The sequence below is a fragment of the Pan paniscus genome, chromosome 6, assembly GCF_029289425.2.
Source record: "Pan paniscus chromosome 6, NHGRI_mPanPan1-v2.0_pri, whole genome shotgun sequence".
Taxonomy (NCBI): Eukaryota; Metazoa; Chordata; class Mammalia; order Primates; family Hominidae; genus Pan; species Pan paniscus.
This window is the reverse complement of record NC_073255.2, coordinates 37,941,061-37,961,768: the sequence shown is the minus strand read 5'-3', so window position 1 is coordinate 37,961,768 and position 20,708 is coordinate 37,941,061. Positions and strand designations below refer to the sequence as shown.

The 20,708-nt window shown below is 42.8% G+C and overlaps 1 protein-coding gene across 8 annotated transcripts in view; it reads right to left on the bottom strand.

Moving 5' to 3' along the window:
- BBS9 (Bardet-Biedl syndrome 9) overlaps positions 1 to 20,708 on the bottom strand; it is a 485,000-nt gene that overhangs the window by 445,724 nt on the left and 18,568 nt on the right. For 6 of the 8 annotated variants that reach the window (XM_008964335.5, XM_063605681.1, XM_003811959.6 and 3 more), the window contains 2 exons: positions 16,139 to 16,289; positions 13,293 to 13,357 (listed from right to left, as the gene is read on the bottom strand). The exons of 1 other annotated variant lie outside the window; for it this stretch is intronic. In XM_008964335.5, the coding sequence (XP_008962583.1) occupies positions 13,293 to 13,357; positions 16,139 to 16,289 (216 nt within the window). Of the gene's footprint in view, positions 1 to 13,292; positions 13,358 to 16,134; positions 16,290 to 20,708 lie in introns of those variants that run through there. One more of the 8 variants, XM_034963922.3, reaches the window with a different exon arrangement.

Here is a 20,708-nt window from a genome sequence, read left to right as displayed (position 1 = left end):
GTAGGGGTTGACTGACACCTCATACAGGAGGGTGCCCTTCTGGGAAGAAGCTTCCAGAGGAAGGATCAGGCAGCAATATTTGCTCTTCTGCGATATTTGCTGTTCTGCAGCCTCTGCTGCTGATACCCAGACAAACAGTGTCTGGAGTGGACCTCCAGCACACTCGAACAGACCTGCAGCTGAGGGACCTGACTGTTAGAAGGAAAACTAACAAACAAAAAGGAATAGCATCAACATCAGCAAAAAGGACATCCACACCCAAACCCCATCTGTAGGTCACCAACATCAAAGACCAAAGACAGATAAAACCACAAAGATGGGGAGAAACCAGAGCAGAAAAGCTGAAAATTATAAAAACCAGAGCACCTCTTCTCCTCCAAAGGATTGCAGCTCCTTGCCAGCAACGGAACAAAACTCGACGGAGAATGAGTTTGACGAGCTGACAGAAGTAGGCTTCAGAAGGTCGGTAATAACAAACTTCTCCAAGCTAAAGGAGGATGTTCGAACCCATCACAATGAAGCTAAAAACCTTGAAAAAAGATTAGATGAATGGCTAACTAGAATAAACAGTGTAGAGAAGAAGATCTTAAATGACCTGATGGAGCTGAAACCATGGCACAAGAACTACAAGACACATGCACAAGCTTCCACAGCTGATTCAATCAAGTGGAAGAAAGGCTATCGTTGATTGAAAATCAAATTAATGAAATAAAGCGAGAAGAGAAGTTTAGAGAAAAAAGAGTAAAAAAAAAAAAAACGAACAAAGCCTCCAAGAAATATGGAACTATGTGAAAAGACCAAATCTACATTTGACTGGTGTACCTGAAAGTGATGGGGAGAATGGAACCAAGTTGGAAAACACTCTGCTGGATATTATCCAGGAGAACTTCCCCAACCTAGCAAGGCAGGCCAACATTCAAATTCAGAAAATACAGAGAATGCCACAAAGACACTCCTCAAGAAGAGCAAACCCAAGACACATAACTGTCAGATTCACCAAGGTTGAAATGAAGGAAAAAATGTTAAGGGCAGCCAGAAAGAAAGGTCAGGTTACCCACAAAGGGAAGCCCATCAGACTAACAGCGGATCTCTTGGCAGAAACTCTACAAGCCAGAAGAGAGTGGGGGACAATATTCAACATTCTTAAAGAAAACAATTTTCAACCCAGAATCTCATATCCAGCCAAACTAAGCTTAATAAGTGAAGGAGAAATAAAATTCTTTACAGACAAGCAAATGCTGAGAGATTTCGTCACCACCAGACCTGCCTTACAAGAGCTCCTCAAGGAAGCACTAAACATGGAAAGGAAAGACTGGTATCAGCCACCGCAAAAACACGCCAAATTGTAAAGACCATCGATGCTAGGAAGAAATTGCATCAACCAACGGGCAAAATAACCAGCTAACATCATAATGACAGGATCAAATTCACACATAAAAATATTAACCCTAAATGTAAATGGCCTAAATGCCCCAGTTAAAAGACACAGACTGGCAAATTGGATAAAGAGTCCAGACCCATCAGTGTACTGTATTCAGGAGACCCATCTCACATGCAGAGACACACATAGGCTCAAAATAAAAGGATAGAGGAAGATCTACCAAGCAAATGGAAAACAAAAAAAGGCAGGGGTTGCAATCCTAGTCTCTGATAAAACAGACTTTAAACCAACAAAGATCAAAAGAGACAAAGAAGGCCATTACATAATGGTAAAGGGATCAATTCAACAAGAAGAGCTAACTATCCTAAATATATATGCACCCAATACTGGAGCACCCAGATTCATAAAGCAAGTTTTTAGAGACTTACGAAGAGACTTAGACTCCCACACAATAATAATGGGAGACTTTAACACCCCACTGTCAACATTAGACAGATCAACGAGACAGAAAGTTAACAAGGATATCCAGGACTTGAACTCAGCTGTGCACCAAGCGTACCTAATAGACATCTACAGAACTCTCCACCGAAATCAACAGAGTATACATTCTTCTCAGCACCACATCGCACTTATTCAAAAATTGACCACGTGATTGGAAGTAAAACACTCCTCAGCAAATGCAAAAGAACAGAAATCATAACAAACTGTCTCTCAGACCACAGTGCAATCAAATTAGAACTCAGGATTAAGAAACTCATTCAAACTGCACAACTACATGGAAACTGAACAACCTGCTCCTGAATGACTACTGGGTACATAACGAAATGAAGGCAGAAATAAAGATGTTCTTTGAAACCAATGGGAATAAAGACACAACGTACCAAAATCTCTGGGACACATTTAAAGCAGTGTGTAGAGGGAAACTTATAGCACTAAAAGCCCACAAGAGAAAGCAGGAAAGATCTAAAATAGACACCCTAACATCACAATTAAAAGAACTAGAGAAGCAAGAGAAAACATATTCAAAAGCCAGCAGAAGGCAAGAAATAACTAAGATCAGAGCAGAACTGAAGGAAATAGAGACACAAAAAACCCTTCAAAAAATCAATGAATCCAGGAGCTGGTTTTTTGAAAAGATCAACAAAATTGATAGACCTCTAGCAAGACTAATAGAGAAGAAAACAGAGAAGAATCAAATAGACGCAACAAAAAATGATAAAGGGGATATCACCACCGATCCCACAGAAATACAAACTACCATCAGAGAATACTATAAACACCTCTACGCAAATAAACTAGAAAATCTAGAAGAAATGGATAAATTCCTGGACACATACACCCGCCCAAGACTAAACCAGGAAGAAGTTGAATCTCTGAATAGACCAATAACAGGTTCGGAAATTGAGGCAATAATTAATAGCATACCAACCAAAACAAGTCCAAGCCCAGACGGACTCACAGCCGAATTCTACCAGAGGTACAAAGAGGAGGTGGTACCATACCTTCTGAAACTATTCCAATCAATACAAAAAGAGGGAATCTTCCCTAACTGTTTTTATGAGGCCAGCATCATCCTGATACCAAAGGCTGGCAGAGACACAGCAAAAAAAGAGAATTTTAGACCAATATCCCTGAGGAACACTGACACGAAAATCCTCAATAGAATACCGGCATACCAAATCCAGCAGCACATCAAAAAGTTTATCCACCACGATCAAGTCAGCTTCATCCCTGGGATGCAAGGCTGGTTTAACATATGCAAATCAATAAACATAATCCATCATATAAACAGAACCAATGACAAAAACCACATGATTATCTCAATAGATGCAGAAAACGCCTCTACAAAATTCAACAACCCTTCATGCTAACAACTCTCAATAAACTAGGTATTGATGGAACGTATCTCAAAATAATAAGAGCTACTTATGAGAAACCCACAGCCAATATCATAGTGAATGGGCAAAAACTGGAAGCATTCCCTTTGAAAACAGGCACAAGACAGGGATGCCCTCTCTCACGACTCCTATTCAACATAGTGTTGGAAGTTCTGGCCAGGGCAATCAGGCAAGAGAAAGAAATAAAGGGTATTCAATTAGGAAAAAGGGAAATCAAATTGTCCCTGTGTGCAAATGACATGACTGTAAATCTAGAAAACCCCATTGTCTCAGCCCAAAATCTCCTTAAGCTGATAAGAAAGTTTAGCAAAGTCTCAGTATACAAAATCAATGTGCAAAAATCACAAGCACTCCTATACATCAACAACAGACAAACAGAGCCAAATCATGAGTGAACTCCCATTCACAACTGTTACAAAGAGAATAAAATACCTAAGAATCCAACTTACAAGGGATGTGAAGGACCTCTTCAAGGAGAACTACAAACCACTGCTCAACGAAATAAAAGAGGACACAAACAAATGGAAGAACATTCCATGCTCATGGATAGGAAGAATCCATACAGTGAAAATGGCCATACTGCCCAAGGTAATTTATAGATTCAATGCCATTACCAATGGCATATAACCAATAACACCACACGTCTACAACCATCTGATCTTTACAAAGCTGACAAAAACAAGAAATGGGGAAAGGATACCCTATTTAATAAATGGTGCTGGGAAAACTGGCTAGCCATATGTAGAAAGCTGAAACTGGATCCCTTCCTTACACCTTATACAAAATTAATTCAAGATAGATTAAAGACTTAAATGTTAGACCTAAAACCATAAAAACCCTAGAAGAAAACCTAGGCAATATCATTCAGGACACAGGCATGGGCAAGGACTTCATGAGCAAAAAAAGAAAACTACCAGCAGCGTGAACAGGCAACCTACAGAATGGGAGAAAGTTTTTGCAATCTACCCATCTGACAAAGGGCTAATATCCAGAATCTACAAAGAACTTAAACAAATTTACAAGAAAAAAACAAACAATCCCATCAACAAGTGGGCAAAGGATATGAACACACACTTCTCAAAAGAAGACATCTATGCACCCAACAGACACATGAAAAAATGCTCATCATCACTGGTCATCAGAGAAATGCAAATCAAAACCACAATGAGATACCATCTCACATCAGTTAGAATGGCCATCATTAAAAAGTCAGGAAGCAACAGATGCTGGAGAGGATGAGGAGAAATAGGAATGCTTTCACACTGTTGGTGGGAGTGTAAACTAGTTCAACCATCGTGGAAGACACTGTGGCAATTCCTCAAGGATCTGTAACTAGAAATATCATTTAACCCAGCAATCCCATTACTGGGTATACACCCAAAGGATTATAAATCATGCTACTATAAAGACACATGTATACGTATGTTTTTTATGGCACTATTCACAATAGCAAAGACTTGGAACCAACCCAAATGTCCATCAATGATAGACTGGATTAAGAAAATGTAGCCCATATACACCATGGAATACCATGCAGCCATAAAAAAGGATGAGTTCATGTCCTTTGCAGGGACATGGATGAAGCTGGAAACCATCATTCTGAGCAAACGATCACAAGGACAGAAAACCAAACACTGCATGTTCTCACTCATAGGTAGGAACTGAACAATGAGAACACTTGGACACAGGGTGGGGAACATCACATAACAGGGCCTGTCGTGGGATGGGGTACAGGGGGAGGGATAGCATTAGAAGAAATACCTAATGTAAATGACGAGTTAATGGTGGCAGCAAACCGACATGGCACAAGTATACCTATGTAACAAACCTGCACGTTGTACATGTACCCTAGAACTTAAAGTATAATTAAAAAAAAAAAAGTATTAATTAGTGTGGTGACTGTTCCATGTTGCTGAAAGAGTTTACAACCAATGTTTGCTTTTCAAACCCATATTCCTGGAAAGACAACCAAAATTTCAGGTACATTTCTGCTAGCTGATGAGCCATTTAAACATTTATAGAAAGATTTCATTCAATTGTCATTTTCTTTTTTTTTTTTTTTTTTTTTTTTTTTATTGATCATTCTTGGGTGTTTCTCGCAGAGGGGGATCTGGCAGGGTCACAGGACAATAGTGGAGGGAAAGTCAGCAGATAAACAAGTGAACAAAGGTCTCTGATTTTCCTAGGCAGAGGACCCTGCGGCCTTCCGCAGTGTTTGTATCCCTGGGTACTTGAGATTAGGGAGTGGTGATGACTCTTAACGAGCATGCTGCCTTCAAGCATCTGTTTAACAAAGCACATCTTGCACCACCCTTAATCCATTCAACCCTGAGTGGACACAGCACATGTTTTAGAGAGCACAGGGTTGGGGGCAAGGTCACAGATCAACATGAACCCAAGGCAGAAGAATTTTTCTTAGTACAGAACAAAATGAAAAGTCTACCATGTCTACCTCTTTCTACACAGACACGGCAACCATCCGATTTCTCAATCTTTTCGCCACCTTTCCCCCTTCTTTCTATTCCACAAAACCGCCATTGTCATCATGGCCCGTTCTCAATGAGCTGTTGGGTACACCTCCCAGACGGGGTGGTGGCCGGGCAGAGGGGCTCCTCACTTCCCAGTAGGGGCGGCCGGGCAGAGGCGCCCCTCAACTCCCGGACGAGGCGGCTGGCCGGGCGGGGGGCTGACCCCTCCACCTCCCTCCTGGACAGGACGGCTGGCCGGGTGGGGGGCTGACCCCCCTACCTCCCTCCCGGACGGGGCGGCTGGCCGGGCGGGGGGGCTGACCCCCCCCACCTCCCTCCCGGCCGGGGCGGCTGGCCGGGCAAAGGGGCTCCTCACTTCCCAGTAGGGGCGGCCGGGCAGAGGCGCCCCTCACCTCCCGGATGGGGTGGCTGGCCGGGTGGGGGGCTGAGCCCCCCACCTCCCTCCCGGACGGGGCAGCTGGCCGGGCAGGGGGCTGACCCCCCCACCTCCCTCCCGGATGGGGCGGCTGGCCGGGCAGAGGGGCTCCTCACTTCCCAGTAGGGGCGGCCGGGCAGAGGCGCCCCTCACCTCCCAGACGGGGCGGCTGGCCGGGCGGGGGGCTGAGCCCCCCACCTCCCTCCCGGACGGGGCAGCTGGCCGGGCGGGGGGGCTGACCCCCCCCACCTCCCTCCCGGCCGGGGCGGCTGGACGGGCAGAGGGGATCCTCACTTCCCAGTAGGGGCGGCCGGGCAGAGGCGCCCCTCACCTACCGGACGGGGTGGCTGGCCGGGTAGGGGGCTGAGCCCCCCACCTCCCTCCCGGACGGGGCGGCTGGCCGGGCGGGGGGCTGACCCCCCCACCTCCCTCCCGGAGGGGGCGGCTGGCCGGGCGGGGGGCTGACCCCCCATCTCCCTCCCGGACGGGGCGGCTGGCCGGGCAGAGGGGCTCCTCACTTCCCAGTAGGGGCGGCCGGGCAGAGGCGCCCCTCACCTCCCGGACGGGGTGGCTGGCCGGGTGGGGGGCTGAGCCCCCCACCTCCCTCCCGGACGGGGCGGCTGGCCGGGCAGAGGGGCTCCTCACTTCCCAGTAGGGGCGGCCGGGCAGAGGCGCCCCTCACCTCCCGGATGGGGCGGCTGGCCGGGCGGGGGGCTGAGCCCCCCCACCTCCTTCCCGGACGGGGCGGCTGGCCGGGCGGGGGGCTGACCCCCCCACCTCCCTCCCGGACGGGGCGGCTGGCCGGGCGGGGGGCTGACCCCCCCACCTCCCTCCTGGACATGGTGGCTGCCGGGCGGAGACGCTCCTCACTTCCCAGACGGGGTGGCAGCCGGGCGGTGGGGCTCCTCACTTCTCAGACGGGGCGGTTGCCAGGCGGAAGGTCTCCTCACTTCTCAGACGGGGCGGCCGGGCAGAGACGCTCCTCACCTCCCAGACGGGGTCGCGGCCTGGCCAAGGCGCTCCTCACATCCCAGACGGGGCGGCGGGGCAGTGGCACTCCCCACATCTCAGACGATGGGCGGCTGGGCAGAGACGCTCCTCACTTCCTAGATGGGATGGCGGCCGGGGAGAGGCACTCCTCACTTCCCAGGTGGGATGGCGGCTGGGCAGAGACGCTCCTCACTTTCCAGACTAGGCAGCCAGGCAGAGGGGCTCCTCACATCCCAGACGATGGGCGGCCGGGCAGAGACGCTCCTCACTTCCCAGACGGGGTGGTGGCCGGGAAGAGGCTGCAATCTCCGCACTTTGGGGGGCCAAGGCAGGCGGCTGGGAGGTGGAGGCCGTAGCGAGCCGAGATCACGCCACTGCACTCCAGCCTGGGCACCATTGAGCACTGAGTTAACGAGACTCCGTCTGCAATCCCGGCCCCTCGGGAGGCCGAGGCTGGCGGATCACTCGCGGCTAGGAGCTGGAGACCAGTCTGGCCAACACAGTGAAACCCACCAAAAAAACACGAAAACCAGTCAGGCGTGGCGGCGTGAGTGCAATCGCAGGCACTCGGCAGGCTGGGGCAGGAGAATCAGGCAGGGAGGCTGCAGCGAGCCGAGATGGCAGCAGTACAGTCCAGCTTTGGCCCGGCATGAGAGGGAGACCGTGGAAAGGAGAGGGAGAGGGAGATGGGAGATGGGAGATGGGAGACGGGAGACGGGAGACGGGAGAGGGAGAGGGAGACGGGAGAGGGAGACGGGAGAGGGAGACGGGAGAGGGAGACGGGAGACGGGAGAGGGAGACGGGAGAGGGAGACGGGAGAGGGAGACGGGAGACGGGAGAGGGAGACGGGTCAATTGTCATTTTCAATGCATGTCTTCTGGTTGTATAAAAGCTTTCCCATGCAAGAGGGCTGATGTTATAACATTAGCTCTATTTGTCAAAGTATATTTCCACCTGGTGAAGAAAGCTTTTCACAGTCTGCTGACTGAGGACAATCAACCCCTTCAAAATCTAGAACACAAAGATTGAATCTTCTGAGAATACCAGAGAAAGACTGCCCTTGCCATCTACATTGCAGCAACACTTTGGGACCTTGAAATTTTGAGTTAATAATCTCACAACTCAAAAGGGCCCCTCCACTCTTGGAACTGTACACCCATTGGCAACCTTAAAGTAAAGCTAAACAGGAAAGTTTCTCCCCAGAAGAAGATGGCATCCATGATATAGACAGCTTTTTCTCAAGATCACAGATCAAGACTTCTCTGCTATCAGGAGACTCTTACCTATTTTTTCTTGCTTATGCTTCCATGAACAATAGAAGTGAAAAGAGGGTCTATTGTGTGCATTCATAGAGTATACTTTAATTTGTGAAGGATTTTGCAGCCAGCCTTATACATGGAATATCTTATGCCTCAATAGATAAAAGACGAAGGCCCAATGCAGGTGAGAAATTTTAATGACACATTTGTTGCCTCATAATCAGTTAGAAACAGGACATTGGTCCACTCCTCTTAACCTACATCATAGGTTAAAGAGAACATTTCCAAGAAGTCTTCATTCTTCTAAATAGACATCATTTGTTAGGTCTCCTTTTCCATGGTTTGAAGTAAATGAGGCAATAATTAGAAATGTATCCCTCATGATAGGCTTTATAGAAGATTCTACCCTAAAGGCTATGGTCACACCACAGACTTTATATTCTCTTATGAAAGTTATGCTAAATAATAGAACTGCTCTAGATTACTTACTGGCTAAACAGCAATATCTGTGCACTTGCTGGCACTTCTTGTTGGCCATGGAGAAATGCATCACATTGAGCATTATAGAGATTCAGTTACAGGGGACTAACGAAGAGACTGCTTATTTAAAACGAACAGACTCTTTATCTAGCTCATTCTTTGATCTATTTAATTTTAGTTGGTTTGGTTCATGGGGACCCTGGCTAAGAAGCATGCTCCAAACTCTTGGTATTATCCTCCTGATAGTCAAAATAGTAATCTCCCTAGTGTGCTATATTCTCTCAAAAGTTTTAAATGTTTACATGCAGCCATCTCTAGAGTGCCACATGATCTCTCTTCAACTAGAAGGACAAGAGCTTAAAAAGATGTGTGACCATGAGGGCACTGTAACCTATGAATGACATCCTGAGACCAGAAACCCAAAATTGATGTTAAAAGAGAGTGGAACTAAGGCCCTAAGTTTTGGTCACACTCTCACCTATGTGAGAACCTGACTAAAAGGGGGAAGTTTTAAAATAAAATTATGGAAGGCCATTGTTTTGGACTGAACTCATGCACTAGGTCCCAACAGACAAGACCAAGCCAAAATGAAGTCACTCATGTTAAATGTGACATAATCAAACTAAGATCTTAAGGAAACACATAGCTCCTAGAACAGACCAGGTTTTGTTTTTCTCCTCTAAACAGGACATTCCAGCATGAGGAAGTACCCTCTACTCTAACCTTTACAAAAAATAAACTAAATTCCTTGTTCCTACCTTACAAAATCCACTGTTCTGCTATTTCTCAGTGGGTTTTGAGATGAAATAAGCACATTTACAATGGTGATAGTGACATCAATGACTAGTTGTGGTCAATCTCTCAAAATTGAGAGGATGACCAAAAGAGGAAAATTGTTAAATCAAGTTTAGCCTAAAGCTGCCTCCTTACATCTTTTAAGTTCAGCCTAAAGGTTTCTCTGTACATAGTGAACTATAACCTAAATGGAGGTGGAAATAGACTGTAACCTACTCTTGTGCCAATCACTGAGTTTTGGCCAATCAAAGGAGGCCAGTTGTTCAAACTATGTTCAAATAAGGTAAACCTCAAGCTGTAACCAACCTGACCGTTTCTGTACCTCATTCTATTTTCTGTACATCTCTTTCCTTTTTCTGTCTGTCACTTTCCTTTTTCTGTCTATAAATCGTCTTTTACCATGTGGCTGTGCTGGAGTCTCTCTCAGCCTACTCTGGCTCAAGAGACTGCCCAATTCACAAATCATTCTTTGCTCAATTAAACTCTGTTAAATTTCATTTGACTAAGGTTTTTCTTTTAACAACATCTACAACCAGATCAATCCCTCTGAATAAGAAAAGCACCTATACATGCCTGCTAGCCAAAATGCAAGCAGGAACATTAGGAACTCATGTCAATGAACACAGGTGTCAGCAGCCAATATTTAAACTTGGCATGAAACGACACTAGGCTTTGTGTAAAAACTCCAAATGCACTGATACATCTTAAATGTCAGGTAATAGCACTTTAAAATTTAATAATGCAACTATGGAGAAAAAGACAATTTTCCTTAGATAACTACCTTGGAATAAAAGAAGTATTTGGGAATCTAATATTTCTGACCATTTTCTCCCTAAAAAAGCATCAGTGACATAATATTAAAATTATTTACATAGGTTTTGCCCTGGGATATATGGACTGAATATAGCATATATGATTACAGTCTACATACATTATAAAGTTTCATCAATTAGAAAATACATGAATATTCAAACATTTATGCAACAGGCCTTACTTAAACAAGATCTGATTTAAACCAAAAAATTCTCTGGAAAATCAAAGGTCACTTTGACAACAGTTTTCGGTGCAATTTTAGGTAACTGCTGAGCAATCTAAGGATGTTGAACTCAAAGCCATTACAGATTAAGTAAATCAGATTACGTAAGACTGTCAAAAGTAAAGAACCACATCTTTTTTGCCCTCCTCATGGAAACCATTAAAATTCTATAAATATGTCAGATGTTTAGTAAATGCTTCTTGAGAAGTACACATTTTTTGGAAAATAATATTTAAAACAACATAATCAGTATGGCTTACACTCACACATCTGTAACCATTTATTCAGAAACTGAAGCCCATCAGAAAGAAATCTGAGATGCCATGTGATGCTTTCTCTTTACCAGAGTATGATAAGATAGGCCAACTTCAGGTCAGCAAGACCCTGTTTTTTCTCTATATTAAGCATACATTTGATGACACATAACCCATGAAAAAGAAGTTAGCAAAATAGCCTCTGACTATTAAGGGTTGTTAGGTATGTCCAGGAGACTGACCTTAGAAGGGCTCCTCTAGTTTGAAAATATTTGAGAAGGGAGCAGTTGAAGAAAAGGATGTCAAGTTCAGCTCACACGTTTGCCTGCTGACACTAGTGGTTTCACTTAAATTAGAAAATGTTTGTGCTTCCCCTGTTACAGTAAAAGCTAGGTAAAAGTTCAATCTGGAACTTCAAGAAACATATTCAAGAGAACAAAAACATTCCCATGCTTCTCAATTTAAGCCAAGCCAGGAAAAATATACAAATTGTCAGCCCACATCACAAGAGGCTGAAGAAATGAAAGACAGAAGGGAAGTGAGGTGGGGCCTAAGAGAATGCAGTTTGGACAACTTCTAGTCCCCAGAGAATACAAAGCTTTTAAATGAACACAAAGAATAAAAGAGCTATAAAATCACCATTCCCATAGCAAATAACTTTCATTTTCAACACTTACTTGAAGGATATCAATATGTCATAAACAAATTGTCACCTAATATGCCAGTTTCTTTCAGTACGTTTTTCTGATAAGTACACATTTTATCCCTTGTCTGTGCTCTAAGCCCCAGTGGAACTCAAGAGGCATCTGTCTTTTTGGCCTATAGTTCGAGCAGGACCAGGGAAGGCCTAGTGTCTAATCGAATTTCTAGCTTCTAAGATACCCTCCTCTCTGCCCTGCTTAGAGCCCCCATGGAGCTTCAGAAGGAACTAATTGCCAAAGAAGTATTCTGGGTAACTATAACTGTAGGCAAGTTCTCCTCCATGGCTTGTGTAACCCACTTAGTAAAATAACAGGCTTACGGTCAAAAACAGAAGAACAACTAGATCCATGCAATAAAGTAGCCTATATCGTATGATAATACCTTCTCCATTTACTCTGGCATACTAAATAAATGCCCTGACACTAGGAGGAGCAACATGAAACCATGTCCTTTACCATAAAATCAATGAGAGCACACTTTATCAGGCCTCTGACATAAACAGAGTGGGAAATAAAATGATAGTGGTAACAGAGAAGGGGACGAAAACAGAACATGGTGAAGAGTAATAAAGAAAGCCACTGTCAATTGCCTCAGCACTACCCAGAAATTTGTTCATTCATTCATTCAACAAGTATTTACTGGATGTCTACCATATACCATGCCAGGTTACCAAGCCTGCCTTGGAAATCTAAAAGATCTTCACCCTGAAAAGAGACTGCCTAAGAATATCCAACTCAGTCAGTAAATATGCATCATTACTCAAATTGAAAGCAAAATACAAAGAAAGCCCAAATCAAGAGAATAAGTCTGAGAAATCCAAATCCTAGAAGGTAACATTTACAGCAAGCTCCAAAGGAGAGGATCTCTGATAAAAGGAACAGCCTCACAGACACTTAGTTTTCTCATACCCATAAAAAAAATGCCCCCAACACTGACACCCATTAAAATAACTCTCAACTTGAACTAAACTTATCTAATAATTGAAATAAAAATTTTTAAGTTATATCTTACATTTAATAAAGGCCAAAATAAAATATAATAAAAACCAAACCACATACTATAATTTTAATAAAAACCAAACTGCATACTATACTTGTACCCACAGAACCATGTCAGAGAATGAAACCTGATGAAGCCTGACAGAGTGAAGACAACCAAAAACCAAGAAATTGGAACGGTAAAGAGAAAATACTTGAGGTTCACCAAAGAAAATGTACTTCAAACCACTATGACTTAGCATCTAATCAATTTTGTTATTGAAGAACATTTCTTAAGACTCAAGTGTCTTAAGTACCCAGAATTGGCCTCTATTAGTCACAGGCAATCCTGGAAACAATTCTGGAGAGGCAGGTGATTAAGAGGAATCCTCTGCTAGAAAGATACATATACACAGAAATAGTAGACCATGAAAATGTAATAGCCTAAGTATCTGAAAGAATAAATGAAAAATGGGAAAATGTTAACCAAGACAAGAAAACATTCAACTAAATGTTTTGTGTTCTCTACCAAGTCAGCACTAGGGAATATCTATTCTCATATAACATTAAGCCCAATTTGTAATATAAATTCTACATTGGTAAAAATATTTCTTACCTGAGACAGAGTAGACACAAAGTTTTCTAGAATGTAACACAGCCAAATGCAGCATTTCAGTACCTCTGAAAAACAGAGAAAGTTTTTAAAGTTTTCCAATATTAGTTTTAGACGTAACCAAAAAGTTGTAAAATAATTTCAAAAAGATCTCATAACCACAGCCACTGTGAGTAAACAAAACAATTCATTAGATAAAATTCTAAACTGAAAAATAAATATAACAATAAACAGCCAATGTGACAACCCCAGAGGCTCAAGTACTCTGCCTCAAGGCACTGCCTTCAGATTGAAGCCAACAGAGCTTCCAAGAAAAAGTCAGATCTGAGGTCCTTCCCTAAGTGCTATTTCTTTCAATAAAGAAATCCAAGTTCTAGTCCTGGCTTTCTGACTAATTCACCCGTGACTTTGGGCAAGTCACTAAAATCTCCCTGAGCCTATTTCTCATGAAAAATAAGAGGTTCAATGAAATGAAATAAAATAATGTGAAAGCATCTTGTAAAGGTTAAAACATCACAAAACACCAATCATTATTACAAGTAGCATATATCACTTCCATATCTGAAATTTTATTACAAGTATTGAAAATATTTCTGTTTGGACTAAATCTCAAATAGAAATAAACTACCAATATCACCACAACAATTCCCAGCCTATCTCAAGTGGTTTCCAGAAACTAGCATGGCACAGTCTAGAGATCCTAAATTCAGTTTTCAAGGATCAAGCCACGGGTTGTTAATGAGTAAAGAGTGTAAATGGCTGTGATTAACTGGAGACTGAACCAGACTAAAGGAGGTGGCTATTACTTGGTTCTGGGCTTGGGGCCAGAGCCCCACATTTTTCAAGAAAAGCCAGAAAGCATTGGGTTTTATGTGAAATCTCTTGGTTCTTAAATGTTGACAGCTCTTTTAAACTTAAAATACTGAGCAGGTGGCCAGGTGTAATGGCCTGTAATCCAGCACTTTGGGAGGCTGAGGTGGGAGGGGGCGGTGGATCTCCTGAGATCAGAAGTTCGAGACCAGCCTGGCCAACATGGTGAAACCCTGTCTCTACTAAAAATACAAAAATTAGCCAGGCATGGTGGCACGTGCCTGTAGTCCCAGCTACTTGGGAGGCTGAGGCAGGAGAATTGCTTGAATCTGGGAGGCGGAGGTTGCAGCAAGCTGAGATCACGCCATTGCACTCCAGTCTGGGCGACGAGAGTGAAACTCCGCCTCAAAATAAAACAAAATAAAATACTGAACAGGCTCACATGTACAAGCAGGCCTCCAGTGTACAACCCCTGTTTAGAACAGACTCTGTTCTAAACTGCAAGGACTATAATTGAAGTCTGCAGACCTAGATGGGGGTTCTGACTCTGCACCTTACTATATGTATGATCATTTAAACTTTCAGAGTGTTAGTATCTTATTTACAAATAAGAATCTTATTAGATAACATCTGCAAAACATTGTTACAATTAATATATACTCATCATTTGTTCTACTAGTAGAAAATGCAAATATACATGACTATCACATAATCAGTATCACCTTTGGAAATTCTGTATATGTACCCTGGACATTCAAAACAAGTTTTCCACCATGCTCAGGAAAAGAGCATGATGTCATAGTAAGGCCTAGTATACTATCTACTTAACAACGTTAACTTCCTCCCTTCCAATGTGAGCACATAGATGAGGGCTATACTTAAGGACTACTATACAGAATGATTATTGGCTGTGTTTCACTTTTTTAATGGTAAGGTAAAAACACTTTTTAGCAGGAAGGATGCTTTTGTCTCCTTACTTTGTAAATCCATCACACCTAATATGTCCTAGGCACATGATGGGCACCTAATCATCATCTGCTTTTAGATGGAGTAGATATTTACCAACCACTTCGGTCACAAAATCTCCGCAATCCAGCCTGTCACAAAGCATAAAAGTCTCATCTCATATCCCAGCCTAAAGTATCTAAGCTACAGCTTCCCAACAGAATAAAACATATCATTAGAAGAGGGTGAATGCTCATGAGTGGTTGTTTGGTTTTCAAGCAGGAGTTAGGGCCCTGACTAAATGGCCCCTGGGGCCAATAAATTATGATAAACAAATGTAGAATGCCAAAATCCAGAGCTTAGGGCACTTCCCAGATTTAAAAAGGCAAAAGGGAGCTCAAAAAGAGGAGGCAAACCAACTCTGGCTACTTGATAAGTGTTCATCATACTTTTAAATGATTAAGAAATACAAGCTTAATTTTAAGAAAGTTTGTGTATGAAAATAAGAGGATCAGCAATATCATCAGTAAATAAAAAGCAGACATATTACCCAAAGTTCAAACTAATAAACAGTTTTCTAAAATAAATTAGATTTAAGAATAAAGTACTTTGAAACAAAGCTCTTGTAGGGGGAAGACTTACTTTGTGGGTTGAACTGACTTCTTTCAAGAAATGATAGGGCATCTCTACTCCAAACAAGTATTCATTTTAAAACCTCAAAGCTATGAACCAAAAAGTAATGGTTATCTGCTACTTCATCTAATTATAAACGGACACCTATATAACTTTAAATAAGTAGATACTTCTTATTTATTTCTTTATTTGGTTATTTTCAAAAGCTTATCTCTTTGTTTTTAAGCTTCTGACAATGTCAGGCATCTTAAGTCTATTACTATTAAAAGGCCCTAAATTATTATATCTTAAATGTACAGTTTCCACATAAAAAGCATTCCATACATGAGAAACACCTAGGTGACAATATCCAGAAAATATATTTAATTCATGGATAGTCTTCTTTGAAGAATACACAAAAGTGACACTGTAAAGGATTGACATACTCCAAGTAAAATACCAGAATTAGTGGGCTTACTTACGAAACAAACTTTCCTACTTCCACTTGAAGTACTGGATCTCGTAGATCCACTTCTAGAAGCAAATCTTCGGCTTGAGCTCCATCTCCTGTTTTTGCAGGATGGGGGCTAAAGATCCTTAGGTATCCCATAAAGCTACCCACAATTATTTTATCTGTAGAGAATTAAAAAAAAAAAAAGATAGAGGGAGAAACAAACATTAGCAAATCTCTTAGGAAATAAGCTTTCTAATGTGTAAAAGAGAAATCTAAAAATTAAAAGAATTCAGTCTTGCTTTATACACAAAGGCCACTCTGTCAAAGAAGGTGTAATTAAAGAGTACTTATTTTAATAACACACAGCTTTCATAAATAGCTTTACATCCCTACAGTCAAATGTACTAACATATTGCATTTTTTCCTAAACCTTTTTTGGTATCAAAGTCATAATTTAACTCAATCAAAGCAAGCCCCGTTATCAAAGGACTAGTACAATGTTGTAAACTGATTCCATCATAGAGGCCAACTCTATAACTGCTTGTGGCTGTCGAAAACACTGTATTAAAAAGGATTCTGAGTCGTCACTCGATAGAGTGCCTTGATTAGCAATGTTTCATCTTAAGTACAAGCAGGGGAAATGATAGAATGGGTGTTGTAAGTTAAATTGTGTCCCCCCAAAAAAAGATATGTTAAAGTCATAACCCCAGGTACCTCTGAATGTGACCTGATTTGGAAACAGAGTCTTTGCACATGTAATCAAGTTAAAATGAGGTCCAGTTAATTAGATGTGTGATCAAACTCAATTAGTGTCCTTTAAGAGGACAGAACAGAGACATGGAGGGAATGACATGCAAAGCTGAGTGCAGTGGCATGCCCCTGTAGTCCCAGCTACTTGGGAGGCTGAGGTGGAAGGACTGCTTGAGCCAAGGAGTTCAAGGCTGCAGTGAGCTCTAATCGTGCCACTGTACTCTAGCCTGGGCGAAAGAACAAGACCTTGTCACTGGAAAAAAAAAAAAAAAAAGGCTGGGTGCAGTGGCTCATGCCTGTAATCCTAGCACTTTGGGAAGCTGAGGCAGGCAGATCACTTGAGATCAGGAGTTCGAGACCAGCCTGGCCAACATGTTGAAACCCTATCTCTACTAAAAATAGAAAAAATTAGCTAGGTGTGGTGGCGCATGCCTGTAATCCCAGCTACCCAGGAGGCTGAGGCAGGAGAATCGCTGGAATCCGGGAAGTGGAGGCTGCATTGAGCCGAGACAGTGCCACTGTACTCCAGCCTGGGTGACACAGCAAGACTCCATCTCAAGAAAAAAAAATCCTCATAATAACCCTATGAGAGAGGTATAATCCTGGGAACTTCAATACTGGAGGCTTAAAAGGTCTCTAGAGCCATGCCCATTCCTGTCCCCACTAAAGGCTTGTTCAGTTCAACTCTGCCTGCATTGGGAAAGCTATCTTACATTCATTCCAGTACCTTCTGAACTTAAAATCTATCAGTTTCCTGTCACTTGTGGCCAAAAAAAAAAAGATAACTGATATAGAAATGAGCACTAGAAAATAAACTGCAGGCATGCAAACATGCAAGCATATTTGGAATTGGTTCTTCTTTTTTTTTTTTCCTTTGAGACAGGGTCTCACTCTGTTGCCCAGGCTTGAGTACAGTGATGCAATCACAGCTTGTTGCAGCCTCAACCTCCCAGGCTCAATTGATCCTCCCACCTCAGCCTCCTGAGTGGCTGGGAATACAGGCATGTGCCTTCATGCCCAGCTAATTTTTGTATTTTTTGTAGGGATGTGGTTTTGCCATGTTGTCTGGGCTGGTCTCAAACTTCTGGACTCAAGCAATCTACCTGCCTTGGACTCCAAAGTATGGGAATTGGTTCTTGACCTGAAATGCGGTACAAAACAGTAAGATTCCTTGTGGGGACAAGAGTAACTTTATTTTAAATGCTAATCTGCCATGTGACTCCTGACTAAACTCAAGTCCAAGAACTCCTCCAAGATCTCTAGTTGATGTATTACTCTTTATGCAGAAACATCTATTCATTGTAAGTTTTGCCTTTCCTCCAAAACAGCACTTGATGTTGCTGCATACATCATAGGCTGTGACACTCATAGCCACCTACACATTCTTCCCAGAGCATGTATACTTTTTTTCCCCAAGATACAAGCCCTGGGTCTGGGGGTTGTGATGTGGAGAGCTGCCTGTCTTGCAACTGCCCAGGACATTTCTGCCCATAAGTTCACCTAATAAATCACTGTATACTGAAGAACTGGATTTGTCTGCCTCAATCTTTGGTTCTCGGCTCCTTCAGTATTTGACGGCCACTTTGCGTATATGCCCTTTCACAGAACACTCCCATTCACGTTCTAGGTGGGGTTAAGTAACACTTTACATTGTAACAGAACAATTAATCAAGTTATCATCTCTAGTCATCTGGGACCCTGTGCCCATTGCAGGTGAAACTCTAGTAGACTGGACAGCTGCTGCCATAGGCCAGCTGAACAAGGAGGAACACCAAACCACATGTAAGACAGCTTTATCGAAGATAGCTTTATTTAAATTAAATTGGATAATTTAAAATAAAAGAATGATAGGTTTAAATCTCAAAATTGTCATCTAAGGGTAAAGAATAAAACTCAGGGTCTTTGGTACTCTGCAGAAACATTTCTCACCACTTACTACTCAGATAGTGGGGCTTAATCACTGAGAAGCTCATTCAGAGACTGATTCTTTAAGTTTTAAATTACAATAACAAATGACTTGACAAATCTCTCCAGCCTTCTTAAGTAAAAGTAAAGGCACTGATCAGGAAGAATGGAATTATACTGTTATAATGGAGTCCAGAAGGGTTGGAGAAGACTTAAACCTTTAAACCTTCCTAAAACATTCCCCGCTGAGCTTCCCATGTATCCTGTCATGCCCCAAATCCCCACTTTTACTCACTAAATAACCAAGATTCATGGATAGGTCAATATAGCCCTATCTTCAGGGATAAGAGGAGGTCAGGATGGCCAAGTCCACATGGTAACAAGCTAACCCACTGAAACAAAATGTATATGTACGACTATTAAAATACTTTGAAGGACTAGTATAGTAACCAGATCTCAGATAAGTCTGACTCTCACAGATTTCAAGCTACAATTAAATATGGGATTCCCCAGGAATTAATGAACATGCAGGCATTAAATGAAAAGCCATTAGTCAGTCTTATTTGCTCTCTACTCCAATTCTAGTAATAAACTTTCCCTCCAGGCCACAGGTTGGCATGTAATCTAAATTGTATTATTCAGATCCTCTCTCTCTCCCTCATTCTCACTATCTCTCTCAATAGTCTGAATCTTGAGTTGAGAGAATTAGGAAAGTAAGTGCCACTTTAAATGCATGGGGTGTTCAATTTCAATTGTACTATCAAGATTAACAAGGAATCCTTCTGTGTTTTACTTGGCTTCTTCTAAAGAATTTCAGGATCCCTGTAACTCTAGTCTCACTGTCTGATCACCTAAAAAAAAGTAGAGGTCAACTGACATTACTGTTTCAACCTCCCAACTTGATCTGCAAATTTCTCTACATCTGTATACATTCTTACCTTCTTTCCTCTGGCACTGTGGAAAAAAGCTTCCACATCTGTCCAAGGTTAATCCTTCCATCTGCACACCTGATCCCATCTCTGACTGTCCACTCTGGGTCCCTGCTCCATCAATGAAAGCCTCTATTCTACACATTGAATTTTTCCCACTTCCCTTGACCCTCCATGGTCTCCAAATCATCATCCTCCCTTCTTCGATTCACAGCTAAGTTTCTTTAAAGAGCCATAAATAGTCTCCCCACCTCCCACTCACTCCCCATTCATACATTGCAAATCTAGATCTCATTACCATTGTGCCCACACATCCACTCTTGTCATGGACACTAATGAACCACTTGCTGCTAAAGAGCATGAAAACTTTTAGGCCAGGCTCGGTGACTCACGCCATTAATCCCAGCACTTTGGGAGGCCAAGGCAGGAGGATCACTTGAGCCCAGGAAGTTCAAGACCAGCCTGGGCAACACAAGGAGACACAAAAAAAATAAAAATAAAAATTAGCCAGGCATGGTGGGGCACACCTGGGAGGTTGAGGCTGCAGTGAGCCATGATCACGCCACTGCACTCCATCCTGGGCAGCAGAGCAAGACCCTGTCTCCATTAAAAAAAAAAAAAAAAGGCCAGGTGCAGTGGCTCATGCCTGTAATCCCAGCACTTTGTGAGGCTGAGGCAGGTGGATCACCCAAGGTCAGGAGTTCGCGACCAGCCTGGCCAACATGGCAAAACCTTGTCTCTACTAAAAATACAAAAATTAGCTGGGTGTGGTGGCAGGCACCTGTAATCCCAGCTACTTGGGAGGCTAAGGCAGGAGAATTGCTTGAACCCGGGAGGTGGAGGTTGCAGTGAGCCAAGATCACACCACTGCACTGCTTCCCAGTAACCAGCCTAATTAGTTTTCCTGCCTCTCTGCCTGCTCTTTTCAGAATCTACTACTCTTCCCACACTTCCCCTGTTGATCCTCATATTCTCCAGGTTACAGTCCTATACCTCCTCCCCTCTTATTTCAAC